This window comes from Carassius auratus, chromosome 29 (assembly GCF_003368295.1).
Source record: "Carassius auratus strain Wakin chromosome 29, ASM336829v1, whole genome shotgun sequence".
Taxonomy (NCBI): Eukaryota; Metazoa; Chordata; class Actinopteri; order Cypriniformes; family Cyprinidae; genus Carassius; species Carassius auratus.
Window position 1 is genome coordinate 7670523 of NC_039271.1, and position 25252 is coordinate 7695774.

The 25252-nt window shown below is 35.2% G+C and overlaps 4 protein-coding genes across 5 annotated transcripts; 3 read left to right on the forward strand and 1 right to left on the reverse strand.

The window, feature by feature from the left end:
• Window positions 1–1295, forward strand: LOC113048601 (uncharacterized). Its single transcript, XM_026210472.1, has 3 exons — window positions 1–145; window positions 311–605; window positions 682–1295. The coding sequence occupies exons 1-3, from the start codon at window positions 102–104 to the stop codon at window positions 1003–1005; spliced, it is 663 nt and encodes a 220-aa protein (XP_026066257.1). The 5' UTR covers window positions 1–101; the 3' UTR covers window positions 1006–1295.
• A 633-nt stretch (window positions 1296–1928) lies between these two features.
• LOC113047949 (uncharacterized) lies at window positions 1929–3538 on the forward strand. Its single transcript, XM_026209390.1, has 3 exons — window positions 1929–2156; window positions 2419–2746; window positions 2826–3538. Exons 1-3 carry the CDS (start codon window positions 2113–2115, stop codon window positions 3147–3149), a joined length of 696 nt encoding a protein of 231 aa, XP_026065175.1. The 5' UTR covers window positions 1929–2112; the 3' UTR covers window positions 3150–3538.
• A 5008-nt stretch (window positions 3539–8546) lies between these two features.
• LOC113047951 (unique cartilage matrix-associated protein) lies at window positions 8547–13291 on the forward strand. Of its 2 annotated transcripts, none has more exons than XM_026209392.1 (5): window positions 8547–8700; window positions 9248–9304; window positions 9378–9476; window positions 11283–11381; window positions 12835–13291. In XM_026209392.1, the coding sequence occupies exons 1-5, from the start codon at window positions 8643–8645 to the stop codon at window positions 12933–12935; spliced, it is 414 nt and encodes a 137-aa protein (XP_026065177.1). In that variant the 5' UTR covers window positions 8547–8642; the 3' UTR covers window positions 12936–13291. The 2 variants fall into 2 exon arrangements, with proteins under 2 accessions (XP_026065177.1, XP_026065178.1); XM_026209393.1 differs by having other exon boundaries at window positions 9381–9476.
• Window positions 13292–13502: 211 nt separating this feature from the next.
• On the reverse strand, window positions 13503–24277 carry mcm10 (minichromosome maintenance 10 replication initiation factor). The gene is made up of 18 exons (XM_026209391.1): window positions 24134–24277; window positions 22930–23166; window positions 22595–22840; window positions 22307–22505; window positions 19291–19456; window positions 19032–19199; window positions 17949–18065; window positions 17674–17867; window positions 17513–17583; window positions 17314–17427; window positions 16607–16724; window positions 16174–16387; window positions 15361–15493; window positions 15134–15270; window positions 14780–14893; window positions 14218–14363; window positions 14055–14097; window positions 13503–13864 (listed from the first exon to the last, which is right to left on the reverse strand). Exons 1-18 carry the CDS (start codon window positions 24138–24140, stop codon window positions 13781–13783), a joined length of 2508 nt encoding a protein of 835 aa, XP_026065176.1. The 5' UTR covers window positions 24141–24277; the 3' UTR covers window positions 13503–13780.
• Between the last annotated feature and the right edge of the window lie 975 nt (window positions 24278–25252).

Sequence of the window (25252 nt, forward strand, 5' to 3'; positions counted from 1 at the left end):
TAGCTAATAAACTGCCACTATAAAAGACTGGCTCACTGAAGATAGCAATCAGGATTTACAGATAAGAGCTGAAGACGAGTTCACTACAAGATCCAAGAAACATGAAGACCTCGACCCTCCTGTGTCTCTGCTTCTTAGGTTTTAGGTGAGTCCTGATGATCCATTTTCATGATACCACAAGTTTTTCAACATTTTACGAGTTATAAATATGTGCAAAGTTGTAATGAACCGTTGCTCTGCTTCTCTTCAGTGATGATTTGTGCAGATCTGAGATATGGTTGTATTATAATTCACATGTTTTCTGTTGTAGTTCCAGTCTGGCAGTGGATGATGTGTATGAACATCTGTGGGAGAAGAATAAAGACATCGCCAATAAGACTATCAGGTTGGACTTCCTGAGACAAATGGAGAACGGCAGCCTGCAGGCAGAGCGATACGTCAACTTCACCATCCAGGACATCAGCTATCTACTGAAAGTCACCAAGATGTTGAAGAGAATGAGTGCCAAAGTAGCTCAGCCCAATGACATCAGGGACTTCATGAAAGGCAGATACTCGAGCTACAAAAGTTTTGCAAACTTAATTCTCAAACAATATTTTTTCAAGGTAAGAATAGAAAAACGAAGACTTAAAAAATTTCAAGTTGCTTCTGAAATCACTGAAAATACTTTATACTCCACAGGGTGAGCCTCCCATTGAGCAAACTCCAGCTATGAAGAAGTACCTTTCATTCTACAGAAACCTGATGGAGAATGAAGAGCCGCTGTACTTTGCCGTGGGTCTTCTGCCCTGCGCTAGACTCTGGGTTTGGCTGGCTAAAAATCTCAGCACTCCTCCAATCAATGCCTACTACACTTGGAAGGTGGACAATATGGGCGGCCATCCTGAGAAACACTACAGAGCTCTGCTGAATAAGTTTCTCAACACAACTGAGAAAGTGGAGAAGGCTAATGCTGTATTCCGTGCACAGATGCAAAACGAGCACGATTTCTTCTTCTCGTCTTGAATGGTTGTTAAAGAGAAGTGTTGCAAATAGTCTGCTGTCTGAGCAACTCAACATTCCCAATTATTTCAAGTATTTTTAAAATATTGTTGGATGTATTTGTTTAAATATTTTATGGTTAGTATGCAATATTTAATTATTTAAAAATAATGTAATATTTTATCCAAGTCTAATTTAATGTTTTTAATCATAAACAATTGTATGTCCACAGCCCATTTAAACAGAAATATAATTCTGGTCTATTCAATGTGTGTACACCCATCAACAATAAAAATCTCTTCTATTATGTCTGATATTGCATTCTTGCATTCATTTTTAATTATATAAAAAAAAAAAAATTGATTATTTTTAAGGATACTAATTTTCAGTGTAATAATTTAAAAAAAACATATAAGATTAAATAAAAATGCAACAGTAATTTAACAGCATATGATAACATATAAATAGAAAACAAATATTAACAGTATAAATTAAGAAAAAATTCTGGAAATGATTTTTCACCAAAAATTACATGAAATGTCCCATTAGATATTTAACAGGTATTCACTGTATATATATTAATTAAACATTTTTTTACAGTAGAAATTTTGCAGTCTTTTACAGCTGAAATTACAATCACTTTTATGGTGTATTTTATTTTTCCATATTTTCTACAAAATTCCAACCAGTGCAAGGAGCATCAGTTTTGACCAGTTTTTATACAGTCTATGGTTTTTACATGCACAAGAGAATCTGTGCAATATATTGTTCTGATAAACTGCACAAACATGTGTGAGGAAATAGTTTGCCTTATTTAAAAATATAAACATTTTACCAAAGATTTTACAAAACACTAAACTTTTTTTCTCTGGCATCTCTGTTGTACCACATCCTGTAATTCTGGTTCCACCCACTTTTCCGTTTCTGTAGAAGTTCCCTAAAACCTGACCTATGAACTTAGTCTGCATCTTTCAATTTCAAACATGAAAGTAAAAAGCCGGCTTGATTCGTTATTACGCAATAAACGCGGATACTGTAGTTAAAACTGTCTCTTCGTGGAAGCTGTAGTGCTTGGTTTAGGTTGGGCAAGTTGAAGAATTGAAGAGAAAAGCACATCAAGACACAAGAAACATGAAGACCGCGGCCTTTCTATGTTTTTCTTTCACATATTTTAGGTAAGGTCTTAATGTTACATTTTTTATTACACAGCAACTTTTGCGTGATTAGATGTTGTTTTTAGACTCATGAACAGGACACAAATATAAAAAATAGTTTCATTTGTAATCTAAATGAGGATCCTAATATAACGGCTTTTGTTGATTTTCCCAGGCCAGTTGATTTTTTAGAAATGCATGATAGGTCGTACTGAACAGTCTCATCTAACACCAATTCTCTTGTCTAAGAATTCATATTAAAAATGGTTTGTGTGTATAACAGGTACACAATCTGTAACTGTCCTAGTAACAGTTTGGAAATGAAATCTGTGGAGGACGTTTATGAGTTTATCTGGGAGAGCAATATAGACATCGCCCATAAGACGATCCGAGGGGACTTCCTGATGCAAATGCAGAACGGCAGCCTGAAGGCAGAGAGATATATCAACTTCACCATCCAAGATCTTAACTATGTACTGAAAGTGGCTGATATGTTGAAAAAAATTAGCGCAACTTTAACTCTGCCTAATAACCTCAAGGACTTCTTTAATGGTAGATACTCAAGTTACCAAAGGTTTGGCAATTTTATGCTCAAACAATATTTCTTCAAGGTAAGAATAAGATCAATGAACAGTTTCAAGCTTTGGTTTCCTAATTCCTTGAAGATGGTTTATAATCTCATTTCCACAGGGTGAGCCTTCCATTGAGCAAACCCCAGCTATGAGGAAGTACCTTTCATTCTACAGAAACCTGATGGAGAATGAAGAGCCGCTGTACTTTGCCGTGGGTCTTCTGCCCTGCGCTAGACTCTGGGTTTGGCTGGCTAAAAATCTTAACACTCCTTCAACCAATGCCTACTACACTTGGAAGGTAGAAAATATGGGCGGCCATCCTGAGAAACACTACAGAGCTCTGCTGAATAAGTTTCTCAACACAACTGAGAAAGTGGAGAAGGCTAATGCTATATTCCGTGAACAGATGCAAAACGAGCACGATTTCTTCTTCTCGTCTTGAATGGTTGTTAAATGCAAACACTGTCTGAGCAATTCAATATTTCATAAAAATAAAAGTAGTTTGCAATAATAATCCAAATATTGCTTGATGTATTTGATGGCTTATTTTAAGATTTGGCTTACCATCATTTCAAAAGAATTTTATATTGATCAGTTTAAATCATCAAAACCTATTTGCAACCACATTGTTTGGAATTTACAAACAATAATACATTTATTTTACATTCAGTGTTCAGCAGTTCATTATTTTGTTAAATACAAAACTCTGAAAAAAATATTTCACATTTTATGGTTGTAGGCACTGTATTTAATTTCTGTATCTTAAATGCTTTAACGCACATTGAATTCCCTTTGTGTATGAAATGAGCTATATAAATAAACTTGCCTTGCCTAATGTATGTGGTTGCCTTTGAAAGTTTTTCATTAAATATAGTTTAAAATTATATATTTAGATTTTACAATGAACTAACTAACTGCAACAATCAAAAGATAAGAATATTAAGCATAATATCTGGATTAACTGTACATTTTTAATGTAGCATTTACAGTATATAGTCATCAAATGGTTTATTTAAATAGCATTGCTTACAGAGATGCAGATGAGTTTGTTTCTTCATAAGAGCAGATTTGGAGAAATGTTGCATCACATCACTTGCTCACCAATAGATCCTCTGCAGTGAATGGGTGCCGTCAGAATGAGAGTCCAAACAGCTGATACAAAAAATCTAAATGTTACACATCACTCCAGTCCTTCAGTTAATGTCTTGTGAAGTGAAAGGCTGCAAAAATCCATCAAGAAAAAAAATCCATCTTGTAAAATCCATCAAGACGTTTTTAACTTCAGACCACTGCATTTCTCCAAATCTGCTCCAAAGAAGACACAAACACAAGTATATCTCAGATGGACTGAGTGAGAGTTAATTTCTAGGTAATTTAACATTTTGAATGAATTACTCCTATCAGACATTCTGTTTCTTACTGATGCAAGATGTTGAGTTTTAAAACAGCTGTAAAATAAAACCAAAGGGCTGATTGAAAACTTGAAAATTGATGATTTAGATGCACAAAAGTATTAGATTTGAATTTGTTTGCATTTATTTAAGGCTATCTCCTGTCACTATGCAAGCTCTGACTACTAATGTACTGGCTCAAGTGGTAGAGCATTGCATATGGAGCGCAAGGTTATGGGATCGATTCCCTGGAAAAACATCTTAGGTAAAAAAAGTTAGCATGAATTCACTATACACTGTTTTGGATAAAAGCACCTGCTAAATGCATAAAATTAACTTGCTGCTAAGAAGTATGGAGTTGATGATACAATCACATTTCAGGTGTGTTAACAGTCAAATGGAGTGTTACTTTCATGCACACATGTGTTTTTTCATTGCATTCGGGTTCAACGTATAAGTGTTTGTTCTGTATGCATGACACCTGAGCTTTGCTGTTAATTATTAAACAATTGCCCTAAAAACTATAAATTAAATATGCTTTCACTGAAAGTACAAACCTTGGCCATCAGGTGGCACTGTAGGGAAGAAATCATGGCTCATGCTTTCTGAATTGCCATCTGTGCCTGGGAAAAGCAGTTCTTCTGATACCCATCTACTAATATTAATGAAAGCCAGACACTGTAACATTAGCATCAATGGACTTTGGTGAGGAATGTTCTTTAAACAATGTAAGAACACTGGGAATTCATCGTCTTGGATTGATACTTCAGGTGTTCGTGAGAGTGATTCCTGCAAGTAATTATTGAGGTTATTGCTTATGTTGAAGTACTTGGATCAGAATTCGAGTTCAGAGCGGACACTGGGAAATGTATAACTGGGTACAGCAGAGAACTTAATCAGCCTCCATTATTTGACATATCTAAGATCCAACTACATGCTAATGGAAATGATGGTTTCGAAAGAATAGGAGGCAAATGTATTTTACTATTAATTCTGCAATATTGAATAGATTTACATGTTTGATCAACATCAGATCAGGTCTAAACATGCCTATTAAACTTAATGACACTACAGTAATAGTAATTTTGCCTTGACAATAACAGTGCTTTTTGAGTTATAATCTAATTAATAAAATTCAAAGTTTCTACCACATAATTTTGCTTAATGTAAATAAACACACGTATATTTTAAATAAAATTATCACTGATAAAGTTTAATATGTGAACACTAATGTTTTACCACAAATGTAATGGGAATTTTGTGTTTAGTATGTTGTGTGATATAAAGCAAGAGTGGTTTTCCAACCTCGATTTAACAGATGTGAGCAAAATACACAATCTATTTATATATATTTACCAACTAACTGCAATCCAATTCCTTGATCGTGCTGATTAAAAGCAGAATAAATGGGCATTTTAAAAGCAGCCAAGAATGCTTGTTTGTTTCTCTCTCGGCATACGCACATATAATAAATACCATATGTGCCCAGACTGCGGTCTCCATTGAAACCAAATTGCTTTTAGTAGAAAAGGTACAGTAAGTGCACTGAATAAGTGGTTATTTAGTCTATTTAAAGTGGTCCATGGTACAAACTCCCTCAGACCAATTCAAACCACACCCTATCAACAACTTCCACAGAAATAAACAGTAAGATGAAGTGGTGAGAAATTGCCCTGGGTAATTCACTAGATTGAGATTAAAGTGATAGTTCACCCAAACCATTAAATTCTGTTAACATTTATTGACCCTCTCATGTCATTCCAAACCTGTTTGAAGATGTTTAGCAGAATGTTCATGCTGCTCTGTTCCATACATTGAAAGGAAATGGGCTCTCAAGCTCCGAAAGTGACTAATAATAGTACAACAACATTGTTATGTATGATACCAAGTGGCCCAAAACAAACCACTTTTGAATATACACAAGAGCAAATGAGATCTGAGTAAGTGTTACTCCATCCTCATATAGAGGATAATAAGTATGGATCTGGAACTACATGAGGGTTAGTAAAAGGTTTTGTGAGCAATTCCTTTGAGAGGGAACCCAATTTTACACTTAATGGGTGTCATCTTGGGAAAGAGTGATTCTCCAGAATGGAGAGGCTGTTTTTAATTGAAGTACCGTTGTAAAAAAATCATCTTATGCCTGGAATAGTATTTCACATGCTGTGTGTGTGTTGTGGAAAATGGCTGGGATCATTATATTTCCTGGGGTAGCTGCCTTATGGAGATTTGGAACCAAATAAAATAACTGGATGGTATCCAGACATCCATTTACACAGCATGGAAAAATGTCTCATAAATGCACATGCACACCCTATAGCCAAACCAACCCCGAAAGGGCAAATAATATGCACGATTTCCTGAATGACACTGATATACTTTGATAAGCATTGAGAAATGGAGACAGAAGCCATTCTAAGGAGTGACATATAGCTTTAACTTCACTCTCTCTCTCAGCATGTCTGTTTCTCATTACCTGACATTGTCTTTCTGAAAGTGACGTGACATTCAGGAGCAGTTGGGGGTTCGATGCTTTGCTCAAGGGCACCTCAGTTGTGTTTTTGCCAGCTGAGATTCAAACCCACAACCCTAGGGTTAGGAGTCAAACTCTCTAACCACTAGGCCACAACTTCCCCAATTCCCGACAGACTAGCTGAAGACTAACTGAATATACTTGTGTATAATAATATAAACATCGAAGCCTGACTCCAGGTGGGCCTCTCATTTGATGTTAAAGAATGTTCTTAAGGTGTGAAGTATAAATAATATATGACAGTCACCTTTGACCTGGATGTATTTTGTCAGATACAAAAATAATAATAATAACTTGGATATTAAGTACAATTTGACAAAAAAAAAGGAACAACTTTTCTTTATCTTTATTTGGTGGCCTCTGCACCATCGTCCTCATGGGATATTAAATTTTCCAATGATCCCACATCTCTGCAGATGCAGTGATGTTGTTTGCATTCTTTTAGAAGTGAAGTATGCATATTTGGACACAGGATTTGACTCTCAAACAGAACTCTCACTGGCCTCGGAGCAGGAAAATATCTGACACTCTTGGTAACCAATGCCATGTGTGGCACACACAGTCACGCATAAAACAGTTTTTATTACACATTCTGCGGAATTATTCTAATGCTGGAAAGTTTTGAACATTTTCACACAAAAATTGTCAGTTTATAGATATATTATTGTTGAACAGAGATGATATTTATAGATTATTAGAAAGATAGACAGACAGACAGATAAATCTACAGACAGACCGATAGAACTAAAGACAGATAGATCTACAGACAGACGTATAGACAGGTAAAAATAGATAGAACTACAGATAGATAGATAGACAGACAGACTGACCTGCAGACAGACATTTCTACAGACACAGACATTCCTACAGACAGACAAATAGACAGCTACAGATAAATCTAGTCAGATAGACAGATCTACAAACACACAGACATACAGATCTGCAGACACAGACATTTCTACAGATGACTGATATTTCTAAAGACAGACAGATTAACAGACAGACAGAACCGTAAATATAGATAGAACAGCTCTACACACAAACAGACAGACTTTCTACAGCCAGACAAACAGACAGACACAGATATAGTCAGACAGACAGATCTACAGACAGGTAAATACAGATAGACTACAGACAGACAGAAAGATAGACAGACAGATCTGCAGTCACACAGACAGATAGACATTTCTACAGACAGTCAGATCTACAGACAGACAGATAGATCTAGTCAGACAGACCTACAGACAGACAGATCTACAGACACAGACATTTCTACAGAGATACAGATCTGCAGACAGACGGCACTACAGACAGACTGGTGTGTATATATATATATATATATATATATATATATATATATATATATATATATAACTACAGACAGACAGATCTACAGACAGATAGACATTTCTACAGAAAGACAAACAGATAGATCTAGTCAGACAGACAGATCTACAGACAGACCGATAGACAGGTAAATATAGATAAAACTACAGACAGACAGACATGTAGATAGGTCTACAGACAGGCAAATTGATAGACAGACATACGCAGACAAACAGACAGACAGATCTACAGACAGACTGATAGAACTACAGAAAGACAGACAGAGAGACAGACAGATGGATAGATAGACAGATGGTCTTAATCCTGTTGAGTAGCTGCTTGAAGAATCCATCACACAAACTTGATCATTTTCTTTTCTTAATTGGAATGGAAACCTGAGGCTAAACTGTAAACCTGCCAGATCTAAAAGTTTGGTCAGTAACAGTCAGTGATGATTAAGGCTGTTATGCACAACTAAGGACTGATCAATGGGTGTGTTCTGGGGTCCATGTCTTCCTCTCTCGCTCCTCCTGCGTTCCCCTGGGCCAGTGAAATTTCAGCTCCCCCTCCTTTAAATTGCCTTCCCTCTTCTCCTTTTCTCTCACTCACACACAAACACTATAAGATCTCAAGACCCTTTGCTGTGGTTCTGATATCTGCATAAGACACACTCATCTTCTGAAGGATGGCCAGGACTCATACCCTCCTACTCACACTGCTGCCCACCATCCTCATTCTAATTGGTGAGTACCTATTACCTATCATTACTTTGGGGATACATTTTTTTCTCAATTAAATATTTTAAATATTTGCTTTACATAAAAACAGTCGTTGTTCATGACAACTCATTTAGATGGGTAAAAAAGTTTTATGAAATTTATGTTGCAAATATTAAAATAGAAAGTAAATTTTTTTTGTAGCATCCTATTTACCACTGTAAAACAGTATTGTGTGATTTAAGATGCCATGGTACTAAATGATTGCAACACTCATATACCATAGTGTTTACATGGTATTTCTAAAGATGCATGTCCAAAATGCTCAATAGTACTAAAAAACAAGGTACAACTATGGTACTTAAAATTGTATATATTTTCCCCCTTTGGTCAATATATTCAAAGCTTTCATTTATTTCTTGATGTTCTTTAACTATAAGAATCACATATGTGAAACGCATTTCACGCACAGTATATGATATGAGCTATATTTCAAATCATTAGAATTTTTCAAAGACCAGACAAAAAAAAAAAAAAAAACAACTGTAAAAAGGAAAACTTTCTCTCCCTTTAGTTCTGGCCAGGGTTGAAAGTGCAGCCGTTAGAGATGGAAAAGACAGTGAAGCTCAAAGTGAGTATAACACACACTCACTAACACACTCCAAATTAAAAAAGCAGTCCCTCCTCTAACTACATTGTTTTAGCAGGAGCACCTAAACAAGTTTTCATGCCAGCTTCTGATGCCTCAAACTTCTTCAAACGCCGCGGTCGCAGATCCCCGAGATCTTATGAAGAGTACTATGGTGAGTGCAGTAAAACGGCCCTAATGTTTTCCATCTCAGCTCTGCTTTTCTCATAATCATTATAGGTTTAATCAAAAGAGACAATTACACTCCTAATATGTAGTTTACCAATTAAGGATCTTAAAATCAAATTTAAGTAATCTCCTATTAAAATTATATTCACATTTAATTTATGCTAATGCCCACCGCAATAGGATACAGATGTGAAGAAATGAGTGAACAGACTTCTTTAACATCATTCTCTCAGATATAATAAGTGTTAACTGAGCAAATTAACTAGGAGGAACACTAGGAGTTAACACTTTATAATAAGGTTCTTTAGTTAACTACTTAAGTTAAACGAAGAATAAAGAATACTTCTAATGCATTTATTAATCTTAACTAGTTAATTTCAGCATTTACCAATCCATTATTAAAATTACAAGTTGCTGTACCCAAATTGCACTGTAAACTAACATGAACGACTGTATCTTTATTAACTAACATTAACAAAGATTAATAAATATTGTAATTGTTCATTTGTGTTAGTTAATACTTTAATCTTACCAAATGACACATGATTGTAAAAAGTGTTACCAATAAAACAAAGACTTGAGTACATTTTACAAAAAAAAAAAAAAAAAATACTATCAGTCTTTCTAAAAGAAAAAACTATAATAATAAAAGATAGATGTACAACATCTAACATGTACAACCTATTATATTTCTCAAGCCCACATAATTATAATTTTTTTTTTTTTATTGAAGAAAATACATTAATTTATGGAAACTTAAAGAGGTAATTGCAACCTTTACTCAAAATTCTTAATTAATAATTGTAAATTAATATCTTGAAATTTTGTGGAAAAAAAAATTGTCAGAATTGTGGGATTGTGAAATCACAATTACCTTTCAGTCACAGAATTTCAAGTAAAAAAATCCATAGAAAACATGTTTGACTATTATCTTTGACGGTGGGAGATTCAAGAGTCAAAAACACTGGGCTAGAAGGTCCAACAGGACAATATGGAGCAGTGTTCTCTCTCTCCCACAGACACACACATACATGTGGACACTCGTCCAAACGGCATCAGGCTGTCTTTTACCCGGTCAGTCTATGACTGCAGCAGTGAAGGCATGGAAAAGTTTTACTTTAGTGTATTTTAGGGCTTGAAAGAGGAATGTGCAGACATGAGCTGAACTAACCTCCCTCATTGTGGAGAAAGAGAGAGAGCGCGAAACAGATTGTTTTTGGCCCTCATTTTGCTAATATCTGTGCGCTGCTGTCAGCTGGGAGTAGGCGTCACCCTTTAACCTGTTTATGTTGGACATGAGAGCAACCTGAAAACATGCAAGACTGCAACGATTGTAGTTGCTTAACTGCTCTTGTATGATGTTTCACGAAACCTCAAAGCAATTTTACCTGATGTGTGTCCATTTTTAGATGATCAGCATTGGCTCGTTATTTCTAAACTACTGAAAGCTTTGTCAATTAATGCTTTTTAAACAAGAATGTAGCAAACATGTGAAAGTGCTATTGAAAACCCATATTGGTCAAATATTTCCATTTCTAATACATTTCAAACTATTCTTAGGAGAGGCATATTGGAATGATTCCTGAAGGATCATGTGGCACGCTATAAATCCTATTTTAAAATAGAAATCGTCTAATTTAAATGATATTTCACATTATTTCAGTATTTTTAATCAAATAAAAAAGCTTTGGGGAGGATAAGAGAAAACATGAAAATATATTTTAAAATGGCATCTCATTTACATGTTATTATTGTATACTAAAATCAATGCTGTTTTTTCACCAACTTTTAGCGGAGCAGAGGGTGAAGATGGCTACAAACCAACGAATGAGAGAGCTCTTAGAGGAACAAAACAACAAACACGAGAACTATTTAGAGGAGGAGCGCGATGGTGAGACTGATCTCCCGGTCTGATTCTCTTGGCTTCCAGATCAAACCCTCTACAGGATTGAGTTCCCAGACTAATAAGAGGCTGATGACAGCAGCGGCTCTGCGCCTCTCAGGCACCCTGTTTCTATCCAGTACATTAGATAAGTGACATTAGTTCGGTGTTTTGAAAGCACAGTTGATTCAATTTAACAAAAAAATTTTATTGTTCCGAACACACTGATGAGGAAGATTAGTTTATGAATGATTCCTTACCATGGCAACCATAGTTCATAGTTCTAGCTAAAGTTCCATAGTTATGATAATTTCTACATAAATAACATAATAGATTTAAATTCCTTTTTGATGATAATCATAGCTAATACCATGCTACCACAGTAAATTGGTGGAAACTATTACTAAATTTATTTTATGCTATAGATTACTTAAAAAAATTAATTTGCTAAATATTTACTCACCCTCAGGCCATCCAAGAGGTAGATGAGTTTGTTTCTTAATCAGAACAAATTTGGTGAAATTTAGCATCACTTGCTCACCAATGGGTGCCGTCAAAGTAACTGCCAAAACAGGTGTTTAAAACATCACAATTCACAAGTACCGTATTTTTCGGACTATAAGTCACACCTGAGGATAAGTTGCATCAGTCCAAAAATACATCATGATGAGGAAAAAAACATCTAAGTCGCACTGGACTATAAGTCGCATTTATTTAGAACCAAGAGAAAACATTACCGTCCACAGCCACGAGAGGGCGCTCTATGTCTTCAGTGTAGACTACAGGAGCAATGAGCATCATAGAGCACCCTCTCGCGACTGTAGACGGTAATGTTTTCTATTGGTTCATTCTCTTGGTTCATGCCAAATTACTTTTGGTAAATAAGTTGCACCTGACTATAAGTTGCAGGACCAGCCAAACTATGAAAAAAAGTGTGACTCATAACCCGGAAAATACGGTAATCCACGTCACTACATCAATTAATGTCTTCTGAAAAAAAAAGCTGTTGTGTCAAATAATCAAGGTGATTTAACTTTAAATCATCACTTCTGTGCGTATTTCTCAAGATTAAATTTTCGGTGAAGAAAGCAATATCATGAATAGAAGATTTGTATTTTAGCCGGACGCGATGGTTTGAAGTAAAAAAGAAACCCGAGTTATGTGTATTGCTTGTGCATTATTGTGATGTTTTAATCAGCTGTTTGGATTCTGACGGCACCCATTCAATGATCCACTGGTGAGCAAGTGATGTACTGTAATGCAAAAGTTTTCCAAATCTGTTCTGATGAAGAAAAACTCATCTACATCTTGGATGGCCTTAGGGTGAGTACATTATCAGCAATTTGTTATTTTTGTGTGTACTGTTCCTTTAAAAAAAAATTGTTACCTTTTGTCATTTAAGATATAAAAGTCTTTGAGGAATTGATCCAATTCTAGCCGTTGTCTGTCTTTGCATCAACAGAACAGTACGAGAGGACCAGAGAGAAGAACGAGCAGTGGAGACAATTCCACTATGATGGGCAGTACCCACGATACCCTCAACGCCACCGCTACTACGTCTGAACACATACAAGCACGTGCAGTGCCTTGGAAAGCAGATAACTATTGTTTGAGGAATACTTTCACTACATAATGTAATTATTCTATTATTCATAAGCACTTACAGATTAAATCCTCTTAACACATCTATAATAAAAGGGTTTGCTTTGAAATGTGACAATTTAATCTAATTGCTTATCTTTACTTTATTATTGGATTCTTTATCAAAACATTCATGATCAGTTTGTGATTTTAAGCTTTTTTCCAAGAGCAACTCCTTATTTCCTTGTTCAGTAATTACATCCAGCTGTCATCTGACCTCCATTTTTAATAACTTTTGGTCTTTACTGAAGTGTGAATAAAGCTCTTTTCATTTTCCACATTAGTGAGAATTTGATATAAAATGTACCAACCATAATTATATAATATATATAAAAAAACTATTAAAAAAAATAAAAAAAGGAAGACCTGACTTTTGCCCCATCTTTAAAAAAATAAAAAAAAATAAAATAAAATAATAATAAATATATATATATACTGCTCTGATCAAATCAATGAGAACATTCATATAAAGTCTGTAAAACACGGCAAATTCACTCAGTATGGTTTAATTCAGATGTGCCACTTCACATGGTGGATATAAAAGTTTAAAATTAAAATAACAGTACATAAGAATATTTACATTTAAAAAGACTTGATAGCTTAACTTAAAACAACATTTATAGGCCGCATACAAGCACTAAGTTACTAAAATGACATTTAACATTGACCAAATATAACGCTGAAGTCCCTTTCTGATTCTGAAGACATGATCCAAGGGTCCTCTTCCATGTCAGACTGGGCTCAGGCCACACACGGGACGGCTGACTCTACTTTAAACTGTTGAGGAACTTGGACTGTTCCTCTCCGCGGGGCAACAGTAGTTCCCCTCCTATTTTGGGTCCCTTTTTCTCCTGTGAAAATGAGAGACATGTCAAAACTTGCGAGACATTGAGTTACCAAACACATGCTGACATAATCAGATTCCCAACACGCCATTGAAAGACATAATCCAAATTGTAATAAACACATTACAAATACAGTAATCCAGCATCAGAATCAAGGGGTTGAAATAAGAAAAACAGTAAACAATGTAAACTGTACCTTTAACATGCCATCTCTTTCCCACTTAAAAAGGCCACAATGGCTGAAATGGAAAGTAAAATTTATATTACTATATACAGTAAATATTAAACTGACAGTCAAGTATTAATGTTATATAATGTAATATATTTAAGGCAATAGAGGTGCTGCTGTGTCCCGTCACCTGCAGGCTCCATGTGGCATCCGTGCCAGGCAGATCTTTCTCTGGCCGCAGGGGCATTTGAAGAAGCGTTTGACGGCGTCGTGCCATTGGTAGTCGTGTTTCTCTTCCACACAGCGGTCCGCTGGTTTAAAGTGGGTGTATTTACACTGCGGGCGAGAAGGGCTCATGAACTAAACCACATAAACAGGCCGTGATTTCCAGGTGGAAAAAGTCCAAAACCACATAATTGTATAATTAGCATCTTAGAGAGGTTTATTTGCCCTTTTGTTCCTCTTAAACAACATTTATTGAAGTTTTACGTCACAAATTATGTTCAAAATTGGTTTGTTATTACGACTTGCTGTAAATAAATACTGATTAGCTTCTAATGATCCAGAAGAAATCGCTCTGTTTTTGTAAGGATCTGAATGAGACACTTATTTACTCAAAAGGGATTTTCACTTGAACTCTAAAAACGCGTCCAGTGCTGTTTTTGACAGAAAAATTGAATTATGTAATTAATGGATTACTCCGCATGAAGGATAGATACAGAGTCTCTTTAGTTGCAAATTTGTTGCCTTACGGTTCTACAGGTTACGGCTCGACACTTCATCTCCCGGATGCTCCTCATCTTCTCCTCCATCTTCTCTTTTTGCACCAGCGGCTCAAAATACTCCTGCATGGCCTGTTCCTCAATCTAGACAGAAGACATTTTGTCAAACATGCAAGCAAACTCCACCTGGGCATCATTTCATATCGCATACTACAAAAGAAACACTTCAGAATCCAAAGCAAATAAAGCCATCTGGCAAGATTACGGCGATCGCTTTTCAAATCAAATGCAAGCTCCGCCCACCCACTGTGACATCACCATACATCAAAGCACTGACATTTATATCAAAACACACATGCACTGATGTTCAGCCAAAATTCACACCTCTCCCATCATCCATGAGTTTGAGGACTTGGCGTTGAGGATACGCTGAAACTCCTCCGATTGGATATACTCTTGCTGTTCCCGCCTCTTTTTCTGAGCTGGCTCCTCCTCCTCACCGACTGAATTTTCATCTGATACTGCAGATTAATTTTTAGAAGAATAAGTGCAACTGAGGAAAAAACAAGCAGGTAAAGAGACAATAATAAAACTGATGAGAATGTCTGTACCTGTCGGTGTGGAGAGACTACGCACCACTCGCTCTGTGATGTCATCACCATTGATTCGCTTGCGTTTTACAGCATTCGGGTCATCTTTAACGATGACTGAGCCTTTAGCTTGGAGCTTCCTCACTGCCGCCAACTAAGCAAAAATAAACAGTAGCTATTATAAACCGATTTACTGTTTGTGCTGGAATCCTTCCTGAAAGCATCAATTAGATTGAGGGTTCTCAAACTAGTGACCGGAGTATAGATATAAAGTCTAAAAATATATCAACTAACATATTGATTTTTACAGAATTACTGCTTTACTGAGGCTGGAAATCAGGAGTTTAGTCAGAGTTATTTGAATCTATTGACAGCTGTAGTTTTTAATAAAAAATTAAAAGACGCATTAGAGCATAGATGATTCTTATTGCAATAATTTGGCACAAAAATTATTTTTTATTTACATTTAATAATAATAAAATAACAAATTTAAAAATAAAAATATATAAATTTATATCTAAATAAATAAATTATTTCTATATATAAATAAATAATATTAGTTTTCTTAATTGAGATCCATAATTATTTTTAAAACAAATGTCTTTAATTTGTCAAATAAAGAACATTTTTTTTGTAGGTTTGTTAATTGAATAAATTAAGGTTTTACATGTATTAATATTAGTTTGTAAAAATTATATAATAAAAACACTTTATTAGTAACACTTAATTTAAATCAAATTCTGCTTAAAAAAAAAAAAGATTACACCACAACAAAATGTTCTGAAACTGGAAATATTCTTTAAGAAATAATGGAGCACTTTCCCGAAAGAATACCTTTGCGGCAGAGAGGCTCTTTGATGAAGGTGGAGATGTATCAAGGAGGATGTCTTCTCCTTCTGAAAAGCCACGGCCTAGAGTGGGCACAGGAGGGCCTGAGAGACAAGACGTGAGGCCAGGTGACCCTTTCTGAACCTGCGAGGCTGCTTTCGGGGAGAGCAAGGGACCCCTGCTTACATTTGGCCGGGATGGAGCACTACTCTGGAGCACCCTGGGTAGAGAAGACTTAATATTTTAGTACATATGCTATATGGACAGGTTAAAGGTCTTTATCATAAGCATAAAGGATTTGCAGTTTACAGAAGTTAGAGACTACAAATCAACCCAACGGACTCAATACTGAAACACTAAACAATGAATAAGCTTCCAACTGCATCGCAAAACAAATGAGTAGTCAAAGCACCATTAACAAGAACAAACACCTTCTCACCTCTTCTGAATCTCTTCCGCCCTCTTCTTTCGAGCCAATATTCTCTGCTGAAGCTCTTCTTTCTGCTGCTTTAGAAGATCGGACGCAGATATAGACTGAACTGAAGATCCTGCAACAGCTAGATTAAATAAAGGCAAGTCGGAGATTCAATTAACAGGGTTATTAGTATGCACTGAGGCTGTGCACATTGTGTTCAATTTCTCAGAAAACATGACTTCATGTTTCATTTGCATCGCAAGTAAATACTGATTTAGGGATGTTTAGATAAAAACAAAATGCACTTTTTGCAGTGCATGCAACATTTAATACTAATGTAGGACTTTCTGTTCCATTTAATAGCTTTATTTGTGTAACTTAAGACCTTTGCAAAAGATTCACAGAAACTTTTCTTATATTTCTGTGACACAAATGTGCTTGCTTTTGGTTTATTTCTTTGAATGATAATTGTGGGGTGGCATTCGGCAGACATCTGGTGGCCCAAAACAGTACAGCAACACCAGAGAACATTCATATTTATTAGAACTGGTAGTGCTCAAATGACATGAAATGCATGAAAACCAACAGCGACGTCGAATCTGGTATGATGGTTTGAATATGCACAAGTGTAAATTAGACTTAAACGTTTTCTGAAAGGTTTGAAACAACATCAGGGTGAGTTAATGGTGACAGAAGTTACATTTTTGGATGAATTATTCCTTTAAAATTACCTGTATTCTTGGCTTGTCCTAAATGCTTTTTAATATTAAGAGCTCCAGGTGTGGGCATAGATATCAGGCCTCTGAAGTCATCTGAACAGCCCGACACCTCACCTGAATCCAGAACTACGTGAAGGAAGACTTGATTAGAAAACACCAGCATAAAATTAGCATGTGAAAAAAATACAAATGTAGGAAACAAGATGTTTACCAAGTTTCTTTGTTGGGATGGATGCCAAAACAGACTGTATAGTGGGTTGTTTCTTTGGCTGTGGAGCAGACCTGTCAAAATAAAAAGATTCATGCAATAATTTTAGGGTGTGGGTGGATTTAAAGGGAGGTGACGGTCATAAAAAAAGGCAGTGAACTCACATTGAGGGCGCACAGGCGAGTGAGGACATGCCCCCGTAGTGGAAGTCAGATTTGCACAGGCGCTCCTTCAAACTGCCCCGCCCCCTTCCTTTGCCAGGGGCGGAGCCTGTGAAGCTGGACTGAAGCTCTGCCCTTTTCGAGCTAATTTTCTTGTACTGGGCTTTAACGTGGTACTGGCAGTACTGGCATTCATACTGTTAAAGCAAACAGGAGCAATGAATTGGCCAACTGTGAATAGCTGCAGTGAAGCATGAGGTTTAGACATGGGAACTCACTAAGTTGACTAGCTGAGTGCAAGAGTCTCCATTCTTCTTTTTAGCCTTGCAAGTGCCAAAGTCCATGGCTTCTCCCACTATAAGGACCTTCTGTGGGTGATCCACTGTCAGGCAGACCTGGAGAAAACAACAAATAACAATTACGGTCATTTAAATGAACATGAAATGTTGAAAACCCATTTCACTTCCATAAAATATTTATAAATAAAAAGGGGTTATGCAAAATATTATTTTAGTATTTATACTGTTACTTTATTATTATTTATGTATTATAGTATTTAATAAGATTTAGAATTTTAATTTAAACTTTAGTATTTTTTGTATACTAAAGTCAGTTTTTTTATTTACAAAAACTTTCATTTTAATTATTCCTTTTAAGTATTAGTAATTTTTCAGATGTCAACTTCAATTTATTTTGAAAAAAATAGGGATTTAAATATTTATATTTTACTTAAGCTTTATTTGAATAAATAAATTAATAATAATAATAATAATAATAATAATAATAATAATTCACAATAACACCAGTATGCCAGGGCTTTGTTTATCACTCTTGGTTTGTATTACAGTAATAATAATTATTTAGATTATGAATCAAGGTCTCTATATGACAGTTTATTATAAATTCAAAGTATAATAAGTCTTGATGACATTAGCTGAAATGGAAAGACCTTTTAAGAGACAATTTTTTTTTTTTTTATAAAACTGCTGTTGATTGTAAAAAATAACATTAAATTCCGTTTGCATTTTACTTCCATAAATGTGACAGCAAAACAATACTCAGCAGGTAATAATCAAGGATGGGACTTTTCATGCATCGGGATTTGATCGGTTGGAAAGGGAATGCAAACGGAATTTTATGTTATTTTATAAAATTAACAGCAGTTTTATTTCAGTTGTTCTGTTATTTTTTTTGTCTCTTAAATGTCTTTCCATTTCAGCTAATGTGATCAAAACTTATTAGACTTTACTAGTGGTTACCGTAATATTATTTTGGTTTTGTTCAATTAAGGATGCAAAGAGTCAAAATGAATGATTAGTATTGTTCTAAAATATAAATTACTGAGAGGTTTCTACACAAACCTCACTGGAACCATCCTTGTTCTTCATTGGGTTGGGATTGAGGATGCCAATCACTGTCCCAGTGTCAGTCTTCCACAGATCCGTGTGAACAGACCCGAACAGGAAGAGAGACACATTCACTTCCAAATTATGAAGATCATTCAGCTTCCAGATGCTGAAGGTTTTCCCCTACAAAAACATATAATACATGCAAATAATTAAATACAGATCATATAATCCATATACAGGATACGAGATCTCGCGAATGATGATCACTTACATTGTTTTTGCTCTGTGGGGTAATTTTATTTATCAGCACTGCAAAAGTGACCCAGTCGCTGTTCTCTAAATTGTCCCTGGCCAGTCGATCGGGCAACTGAGAGAGCTTGATCAGTCTGCGGTTGGCCATTTTTTGCTCAATGTCTATGGAAGACAAGCGTGGTTTCCTACAGGGAAATATAACAGTGTTTTTCAATAATAAGAAAATCTCAAATACATATTTACACTACTGGTCAAAAGTCTGAAATAATTATGATTATTTAAATGTTTTTTTAAGAAGCCTGTTATGCTCACCAAGCCTGCATTTATTTGGTGAAAAATAAAGTCAAAACCGTAATATTGTACAATTTAAAATCACAAATTTTTCTATTTTGATATATTTTGAAATCCAATTTATTCTGTGATGTCTAAGCTGAATTTTCTGCATCATTAATCTTCAAATGTCACGTGATCCTTCAGAAATCATTCTAATATGCTGCTCAATTATTAAACATAATTATTGGTGCTTCAGTAATAAGTATAGTACTTGTTAATAACATTTGTGGAAACTATAATACATTACATCATTTCAGAATAGAGATTTCTAAAGAACAAATGTTTTGAAACATTATAAATATCTTTACTGTCAATTTAATGCATCTTCGCAAAATAAAATTATTTCAATTTTTTTTTTTTTTATCTTACCGCAAACTTTACAATGAAAGCTTATTGCTTAAGAAACAAAAAAAAAAATTTTTTTTCAATATTGATAATAATGAGATATTTCTTCAGCACCAAACCAGCAGTGGTGGACGAAGTACACAAGTCAAGTACTTGAGTAAAAGTACAGATACATATAATAAAATATTACTTCAGTAAGAGTAAATGTACTCCTTTTTCCATCTTACTCAAGTGAAAGTACAAAAGTACTCGATTTTTTGTGTACTTAAGTAAAAAAGTACTGAAAGATAGATGTTTGCAATTTTATATAGGCTACTTAATTTAATTTTATATTAGCACATATTCTTTTTATAATCCTACTGCTCAAAATACCCGGGGTTTTTTCCAAAATAACCACTATATGGAGTCAAGATATATTTTTGTTGTTGATATGGACTACGCTGATGAGAGTGATGTTAACTGTGAAGCTTACACTGTGATGTACCTGAGAGAAAACAGAGATGACCATCTGATTTTCACCAGTAAGAAGAAAGTATTTTAAAGTTTGTTGTTTTACAGAACATCAAAGTTACAGTACAGACCAAAAGTTTGGACACACCTTCTCATTCAAAGAGGTTTCTTTATTTTCATGACTATGAAAATTGTAGAATCACACTGAAGGCATCAAGGGCTATTTGACCAAGAAGGAGAGTGATGGGGTGCTGCAGATGACCTGGCCTCCACAGTCACCGGACCTGAACCCAATCGAGATGGTTTAGGGGTGAGCTGGACCGCAGACAGAAGGCAAAAGGGCCAACAAGTGCTAAGCATCTCTCGGGAACTCCTTCAAGACTGTTGAAGACCATTTCAGGTGACTACCTCTTGAAGCTCATCAAGAGAAAGCCAAGAGTGTGCAAAGCAGGAATCAAAGCAAAAGGTGGCTACTTTGAAGAACCTACAATATGACATATTTTCAGTTGTTTCACACTTTTTTGTTATGTATATAATTCCACATGTGTTAATTCATAGTTTTGATGCCTTCAGTGTGAATCTACAATTTTCATAGTCATGAAAATAAAGAAAACTCTTTGAATGAGAAGGTGTGTCCAAACTTTTGGTCTGTACTGTAACTCTATATATGACATGATAATAAGGCCTGAAGTTAGGAAGAACATTAAGGAAAATATAATTATATTTTCATAATGATTTTTTCTTTCTCAAACCTTGTCTGTGGTTTAAAAACACCCCTGGCCAAACGGGGTGCATCTCTTCCCACTTTGATAATTACTGTAGTTACCATGTTCTGAACATCACATCCTTTCTTTTCTAACCAGATGTAATCTACATACACTACATATACTACATATATATGTGGTTGAATAAAAATATTTGGACATTATAAAAAATTAAAAATCTTAGCTAGACAGTTAGCATCAGCTAACCATATTTACTTATTTTCAGTACGGTTATGAATAAACATTTATGTCTGTCTACTCTTCTAGTTAATCCAAACAATATACATATGTATAACGTTACTGTTGATAAACAATATAAAAACAGACGTCACATAGGACATTTTAATAAAACTGTTTAACATTAGGGCAGCGGGGAATTTGAACGTGCATGAGTTATTGTACTTAATCTGTTATTTAAAGTTTTTTTTTTTTTTTTTACCTAAAATTGGTGTGTCTGCATCGTCTGCACTCGAACATTTCAGTGGGCTTAAATAGATCACTCTTTACAACGGATTTAGTTCCCAAACAACTGACAATTTTGACCTAAATATGATTTTCGGTTACAATAATTAATCCTAAATTTCAACATTAATAACTTACTTTTAGCAACATCAGACGCACGCGCGCGCTCACAAGATCTCCCGGTTCTTACTTCTGGAGACTCGCACTAAACGGTTCATTTGAATCAGTGAGTGGTAGACTCCAGAACAGCTGCTGCAATCGGATCATTCTAATTCCTAAACGAATCATTTGGTGCGATTCACGATCCGATTTAAAAGTTTATTTTGAAAAGACTCAGTTCGTTCATGATGAATCAGACACCGCTTCTGCGTGTCGGAGCACGTGATATATTATAGGGAGTAACGATATGTTTTATGAAATGTAGTGAAGTTACAAGTACGATTTTATGCTTTGGAATATAGTGAAGTAAAAGTAAAAGTCACTCAAAATAAAACTACTCCGGTAAAGTACAGATACTTGAAAAATGTACTTAAGTACAGTAACGAAGTAAAGCTACTCCGTTACTGTCCACCACTGCAAACCAGCATATGAAGTGTAATTTAAATAATTTGTTTTCCATATAATAAAATCAATTATAGCATTATTAACAGTTTCAACGAGCCCAATTTACAGTACACTGACCTGAGTCTGAGACCTGAGAACTTCTCCACGGCAACCCCTGGACTGACCGATTGACGGGGCGTGGCCTGACACACAGTGGGAGGAGTCTTGAGAGGGGGCGGAGACTTCAACGTGCGGTTTACTTTCGCAGTGTCTCTTACTGGCTGAGATGGCAAGTCGATCATACTCTGGCCAGAAGAAGCCCAGCTTACTGAAGTGGCTTGTTTACAAAAAATGTAATTCATATGATTTTAATATATTGCAAACATTTCGATTTTTGAAAGCAAAAAGAGTCACTGTAACATTTACCTGCTTTGGTGTGGTGGGCCGTCCTCTGCTTGTTTTTCAGCTTTCCTGTGACATCTGATGAAGGAGAGCAATCGCTCTCCCGTCCTGTTGGTGGGGGACTTTTCAACCCCCCCTGAGGTACTGTTAAGGACTTAGTGCTTGTCTGTCTCTGGACGGAGGGTTTGTTTTCAGGCGGTGTGGTTTTCTGCGAGGCCTCCAGCTGCTGCTGTAGTTTTTGCATCTTCTGCTGCATTAATTTCAGCTCGGCTGAGAGACAAACACACTCATGATCAGCACACAATACGTGCATAACCTGCACATCTCTAATCATGCCTAGAATAACTACAGAGCTCTACCTTCCAGATCTTCCTTGGACTTATTCAAGTCACTGTCCCCTTCAGCTGAGCTGGAGTTCCCAGGCGCCACATCATCTTCACCTTCCTCCTCCAGCTCAATATAGGGATCACCATCATCATCATCGTCATCGAAGAGGTCGTCCAGATTGTCACTGCCCTCTCCAGCGGCCGGAGTCTCCTGTTCCTGTCCCTCACTCTCCGCAAATAAAGACAGCAACATGTCCAGATTCTCCTCCTCTAATGACAGACATATGAACACGGATTCATTTAATCGAATTACATACATTAAAAGCATAACATTATAATATGCTCATATTTATATACACACACACACATTCAGCAAACACTACATTTATATGAATAGTTTTGAAGGATCATGTATAATATACCATACAAATATATAGGCTTTATTTACTTTTGTCCTCTGTAGATGACATCATTATTTAGTGAATTTCTTTGAGACCCTACATGCCAGTTTTAGGTTGGATCATAAACACTCCCTCTCCTTAAAAATGACTGATACTGACAGAATGATTAAATTTTGCTCTCTTAAGGCAATATGATAAAGTTGTCAAACATCTCATAAAACTATACGACTTTTTGTTATGAAATAGTGCATAATTTTCATACATGTAGAGGACACCAGGACAAACGGCATGTCAATCAGGATGTATGTCAATATTCCTATGAAATATTCTAATGAAAATGTTGCAAAGTTATTACACTTTTTTTTCATCATGGTTTGCCCGAAGAACACATTTTTATTCAAATTAGATGCAATGTAACGTTATACTATTTATACACACACACACACACACACACACACACATAAGAATGGTAAAACCAAAGTATGGACATTTTACGCACATATTCCATAAAGTACAATAGTATATCAAATAACGGTGTTATATATTTTATAACACAGTTGAGAATAACTCGCTTAAAATCATGCACATATAAAATATATGATCAGATAAAGTACAGGAACATACTATATACAAATTCAGCAATGTATTAAACCTCTATATATTATTTCGTATTTAGTGCGGCAAAAGGAAATATATTTAGCTAGAAAACAGATTCAAGCGTCTTGGTCTAGCAGGAACTGCAGCGACTTACATTTCTCATTTAACTTGCAACTATGGTTTATTCAACGGAGTGAAAAACTAGCCTAGCATTTGTACTAACTTGCTGCTGATCTTACCTGTCATTTTGATTCGATAGCTTTTCTTTGCTTTGTTTTTCAATGAAAGCGATTTTTAATATTATTGTGCTGGACCAGACGCAGAAACTGCTCTTTCAATGTTGGCGCGAAAAGTGTTTAATAGTCAGGACCCCGCCGGAACTACGTCACTTTCCCGGTAGAACTTCGTGCCTGTCCACAACATAATAAAAAAATAAATAACAAAAAAAATAAATAATAATTATATTCTCTCTATCTCTCTATATATATCTATATATATATATATACAGTAAAAGTATCACAAGTGTACAAAATCATTTTTGTACAAATAAAATAAAAATAAAATATTTTTTCAAATAAAACTAATTGTTTAATGTTGCCTCACGTGGCTATATTTACATTTTCGGCTTTTTAAAACATGCTCAATGTGTGTTCCAGCCGAGAAAAAAGCTTATCTGTTGGTAAAGGATTGTTTAATATAAAAATATAAGCAATACAATAAATTGTTTTAATCAATTTATAATATACTGAATGGATCTCTTTATTCTTTAACTTAGGTAACTAAATATAAATATACAAACCTTCAGTGCCAAATTGTACCCTGTGCAAATGACCAATAAACCCTAGAAATAAATCAAAGTTGGGTTTGTCAATTGATCTGGATCACACTCTTAGTAAATGGAAGAATGATAAAGATGATCAATTTAGAGAAGAAACCACACACAAATGCAAAAATGTAACTTGTCAAATTTATTAGACAAAAATGATAAGTTATTTAGGTGAACAGCATTGAATTTGCATATTCCAGCACAAACTGCAATGTTTTAGAACATTTTAGAACACATTTTAGAACACATTCTTTCTTAATAAGGAGTCTTTCTGTGACACTTAATGTATGACCTTTAAATATAATTTATTAGGTCAACAGCAACAGGAATATTCACAGAGAAGAGAAAAAAGATACATTTTTAGTTTCCAAAACTTTTAGTTCAATTTGGTCAAATCCTAAATTTTTTTAATTCTAAAACGCAAAATTCAAATGCTGCAAATGGTGAATACCTGTTAATCAAGTAATGTTAGTTTAATAGGAATGTTCAGGCAACTGTAACAAAACACTAAGGTCAAGGTCAAGTACTGGTT

Excerpts from the sequence above, each read along its gene's own strand:
- LOC113048601 (XM_026210472.1), top strand. The coding sequence starts at position 102 with ATGAAGACCTCGACCCTCCTGTGTCTCTGCTTCTTAGGTTTTAG. Across the intron at positions 146-310 it reads CTCTGCTTCTTAGGTTTTAG|TTCCAGTCTGGCAGTGGATG; the intron begins GTGAGTCCTGAT and ends TTTCTGTTGTAG. Across the intron at positions 606-681 it reads TCAAACAATATTTTTTCAAG|GGTGAGCCTCCCATTGAGCA; the intron begins GTAAGAATAGAA and ends TATACTCCACAG.
- LOC113047949 (XM_026209390.1), top strand. The coding sequence starts at position 2,113 with ATGAAGACCGCGGCCTTTCTATGTTTTTCTTTCACATATTTTAG. Across the intron at positions 2,157-2,418 it reads TTTTCTTTCACATATTTTAG|GTACACAATCTGTAACTGTC; the intron begins GTAAGGTCTTAA and ends TGTGTATAACAG. Across the intron at positions 2,747-2,825 it reads TCAAACAATATTTCTTCAAG|GGTGAGCCTTCCATTGAGCA; the intron begins GTAAGAATAAGA and ends TCATTTCCACAG.
- LOC113047951 (XM_026209392.1), top strand. The coding sequence starts at position 8,643 with ATGGCCAGGACTCATACCCTCCTACTCACACTGCTGCCCACCATCCTC. Across the intron at positions 9,305-9,377 it reads AAAAGACAGTGAAGCTCAAA|CAGGAGCACCTAAACAAGTT; the intron begins GTGAGTATAACA and ends ACATTGTTTTAG. Across the intron at positions 11,382-12,834 it reads TTTAGAGGAGGAGCGCGATG|AACAGTACGAGAGGACCAGA; the intron begins GTGAGACTGATC and ends TTGCATCAACAG.
- mcm10 (XM_026209391.1), bottom strand. Across the intron at positions 17,868-17,948 it reads GCACTCAGCTAGTCAACTTA|TATGAATGCCAGTACTGCCA; the intron begins GTGAGTTCCCAT and ends TTGCTTTAACAG. Across the intron at positions 15,494-16,173 it reads AGAGCCTCTCTGCCGCAAAG|TTGGCGGCAGTGAGGAAGCT; the intron begins GTATTCTTTCGG and ends ATTTTTGCTTAG.